General features: G+C 36.9%; 1 protein-coding gene across 1 annotated transcript; it reads left to right on the forward strand.

Annotated features, from left to right (window-relative positions):
• Positions 1-1,240: 1,240 nt before the first annotated feature.
• On the forward strand, positions 1,241-3,240 carry LOC139892468 (uncharacterized). Its single transcript, XM_071875568.1, has 4 exons — positions 1,241-1,613; positions 1,715-1,795; positions 2,381-2,520; positions 2,626-3,240. The coding sequence occupies exons 1-4, from the start codon at positions 1,299-1,301 to the stop codon at positions 2,861-2,863; spliced, it is 774 nt and encodes a 257-aa protein (XP_071731669.1). The 5' UTR covers positions 1,241-1,298; the 3' UTR covers positions 2,864-3,240.
• Positions 3,241-3,442: the final 202 nt, after the last annotated feature.

Here is a 3,442-nt window from a genome sequence, read left to right on the forward strand (position 1 = left end):
ATGGATTCCTAAATTCGGATGGGGTGTCATATGATTTGAACCGATATCTAGATTTCGAGGTCATGCATAGTTCAAGTAGGTGAGAGTCTTGCTATCATGATTAAAGCCCATTGAACGTTGAGGAAGGATATTCACAAATAGTACGTCCGATCTTTCTAATCAAGGTGAGTGATACTTCAACGATTGTGACTTCAATACACGTTTAGTATTGGACTCGGACTTCAAGGAGAAGAATCAAAGCATTACTTGTTTGACGAGTGAGCAAAGGAAAACGAAAGCGACTTCCACATCCTTGGGGGAGTATTGGAGACGTTAGGAACTTTGAAGGATTCAACGATCAAAAAGTCAACTATATTGATACGACAATATATGATTGAATGTGTGCCCCATATACTTTGCGAGGGGAGTTCCCCAAGTTTTTCGAGCTTACTAATCAAGGCAAGTGTTGGAGGGGATCTAAGTGAATTCAAAGATGAACTTTATTCATTGGGGTTTGACGAACCTAGTAGAATCCCCAAGACTTCAGTAGTTTTCCAATACCGTGACTAAGTTTGAAGATGCTTGGTTTCAAGATCGTTCTTAGTTCATGTAGGAGCTCCTCCAAGAATTCGAAGTGTCTTTCCAACAACATGAAGTGATGCTACGATGAATGTCACATGGTTGCGCATTTTCGTTGTGCAAACTCAAAGACCATTGAAGGTAGAAGAATTCCAACATTCAAGATCTACTTCAACGGCCATGCAAGATTCGTGAGGGGAGCTGTTAGCAATAGCATGTTTCTTTCATGTAATTTTGTATGTATTCCCTATAGAGTATTCGTTTGGAAGTATGAGTACCCCATGAGGGGAGATTGTTAGAACCCTATAAATGAGTCAATCATACTTCCAAGAGGTCCTTTAGATGAGAGCTATATAAGAACTCCATAGAAACTAACAATAACCAATGTACTTCATAGAAATCAAGGAAGCCGCGAAATAGAAATCTCATTTTCTCTCTAATTTCCTTGATTATTTTGTGGCTATTCGTTCCATTCATCGTGTTCATGTAGAACTAGAATCCAACAATAAGCATATATTAGATGTGTGTGTTGGTAGAACTTGTAGAATTCACTATATAACTTCTAATACTAGAGGGGCCAAATTACTAACAAGTTTAAACCTTGGGGGGTAATCTACTAATCTCCTGATAAATGTAGCATATGAAAAGTATGAGTAGCAATATTTACAGCTTTCCGGATCTTTCGATCGGGTTTTACGGTCGAATCCGTCCGGCGAGTTCGCCGTAAACATAGCTTCAAAATGCCTGGACCGGGTCCACACATGATGTACGCTCTGGCTACAGGTCAAGCTCTAATGAACATCTCAAATGGCAGATTCAGTCCTCATCACTGCATCGTTTACGCTCTCAACGCATTTTTTGGTCCAGACATCGGCTCGTTCGCCGAGTGGCTAACATCTACTATCGGCTTAGCTGGCTTATTCGGCTCATCTGTTGAAAGTTTTGTTCACGATCCTTTTTTTTACGTTTTGATTCTTGGATTCCCTCTTTCGTTACTCTACAATCGTGTTTCTCAAATTTTTATTTCCAAAGGTTACCTTGATTCAATCTCAGGGGTCAGTTATTGTTTTTAGCTTTAATATATAATATAATATAATAGCAATTTATATAGTCTATGTGTTTGTTGATACTGATTCTATTACTGAATTTGGTGCAGGTGGCTCTTACTGTGCAGCAATGTTTTTTGCTTATATCAGCTGGTTCTTTATCTCACTTCTTTTTGGATCACTTGTTTGAGGTAATAATTGAATTTAGGTATTAAGTTTTCGCTTAATTAATTAAGTAATTAATTAATTAGTCAAGCAGCATAATGTAACTTAGAGCTAGTGAGTTAGTTACTTAGTTTATCAATTATATAAAAGTAAGAGTTTAGAAGAATGTGATTTACGCGCTCATATGGATTAAGTTGTTCGATAATTGTTGTTTTCTTACATGCAAGCTTGATCGGTGTTGCTAGTTAATTTTAGCCGAATAATTAGGTCTACTTTGAAGCTAATAATTATAATTATAAAATTATAATTATATATATATATACTGCAGGTAAACTGCACTTATGTTAAACTGCTAGGTATTATTTGGTTGTGTTTGATAAATTATATCGGCAATAGGTGATGTAGAAGACGAGTTATCTAAACTGTTGAGTGTAGATTTTGTAAAATCTCTGTTTCATTGAATGGCTAATCATTTTGATCGGTTTTATATCACATTCATTGAAGTTTCGCCACATAATATATCTGCTTTGCTGGATTTGGAAGATAGGACTAGGAAATATACTCTTACATTCACTAGTACGAGTAAATAATGTTATCATCTAATATTTTAGGAAAACGGGCACTCAACTATGTACACTTGGATACTGAGTACTGGTTGGTGGAAAGGGCGTGCTCCTGTCAATCCAGATGCTGTTGTTGTAATTGGGTTATTATGTACTTGTTTGATCGTTGGTTTCATACGCATAAACAGGTACTTAATCAATCTTTCTATCTAAATGAAAATGTGTGCCTGTAGTTCCGTATATGGCTTGTTTTGGGCATCAACCAATTTTTTTTTTTAATTCTTTGGCTGCAGGATAAAGCCTGAAAAATCTATCAGAAAACAATCAGTTAACTCTGCAAAGCTCATCATTGCAATTGCTAGTTTGTACTGCTTATGGTGTGCAAGCCAAATCTACTTAGTGAATCCTCCTAGACCTGCAGTTGGTGAAGAAGCAGATCTTGGAGTCATTTTGTTTATGGCTATTTATTTCTTCCTTCCGCACTCTTTATGCATCCTGTCCATGCATCCACCTGAACGACTTCCTCTTTAGCCCGATATCTACCAGTTTACATGATCAATATCTATACTTTTAGCCAGCCATTTGTAATTGTATGAAAATGTTGTAGCCCTTTTCCCACAAGGCCAAAATATAGTGTGTACAAATGTTGTCACCAGAAAGTTTTTTAATCGCATAAGAAACATTCGCGAGTTTGTTTTAGGATGGGTAGAGGAAAAATCGACTCTTATACCGAGTAGATATGTACAAAGTGACCAGGCCCGGAACTAGTTACGAACCAGCCTTTGGTCTGTCTAGACCATCCCATGACCGGTGGCTGTGAGTTACGTTTACTAGGATCTTGGGACAAATAAAGACCGGTTAGTTCAAATGTTGTGAAGAACTGGTTTATATGGCTGAACCATTTGTCGGCTGATCAAGTAGTTCAAAAGTTGAAATCAACGCGTACAATCAATCGTTTACTTGGGATCGTTAGGTGTTTAGTCAATTTGGAAGGGAAGATTGCTGTCTAATCTTCATTCTTCATTAATCTTTATTCAGAAGACAACTCATAAACCTATTCATTTAACAATAGTCTCACTATTTTTTTTTTTTCGACAAACAGGAATTAAA

This window comes from Rutidosis leptorrhynchoides, chromosome 2 (genome assembly GCF_046630445.1).
Source record: "Rutidosis leptorrhynchoides isolate AG116_Rl617_1_P2 chromosome 2, CSIRO_AGI_Rlap_v1, whole genome shotgun sequence".
Taxonomy (NCBI): domain Eukaryota; kingdom Viridiplantae; phylum Streptophyta; class Magnoliopsida; order Asterales; family Asteraceae; genus Rutidosis; species Rutidosis leptorrhynchoides.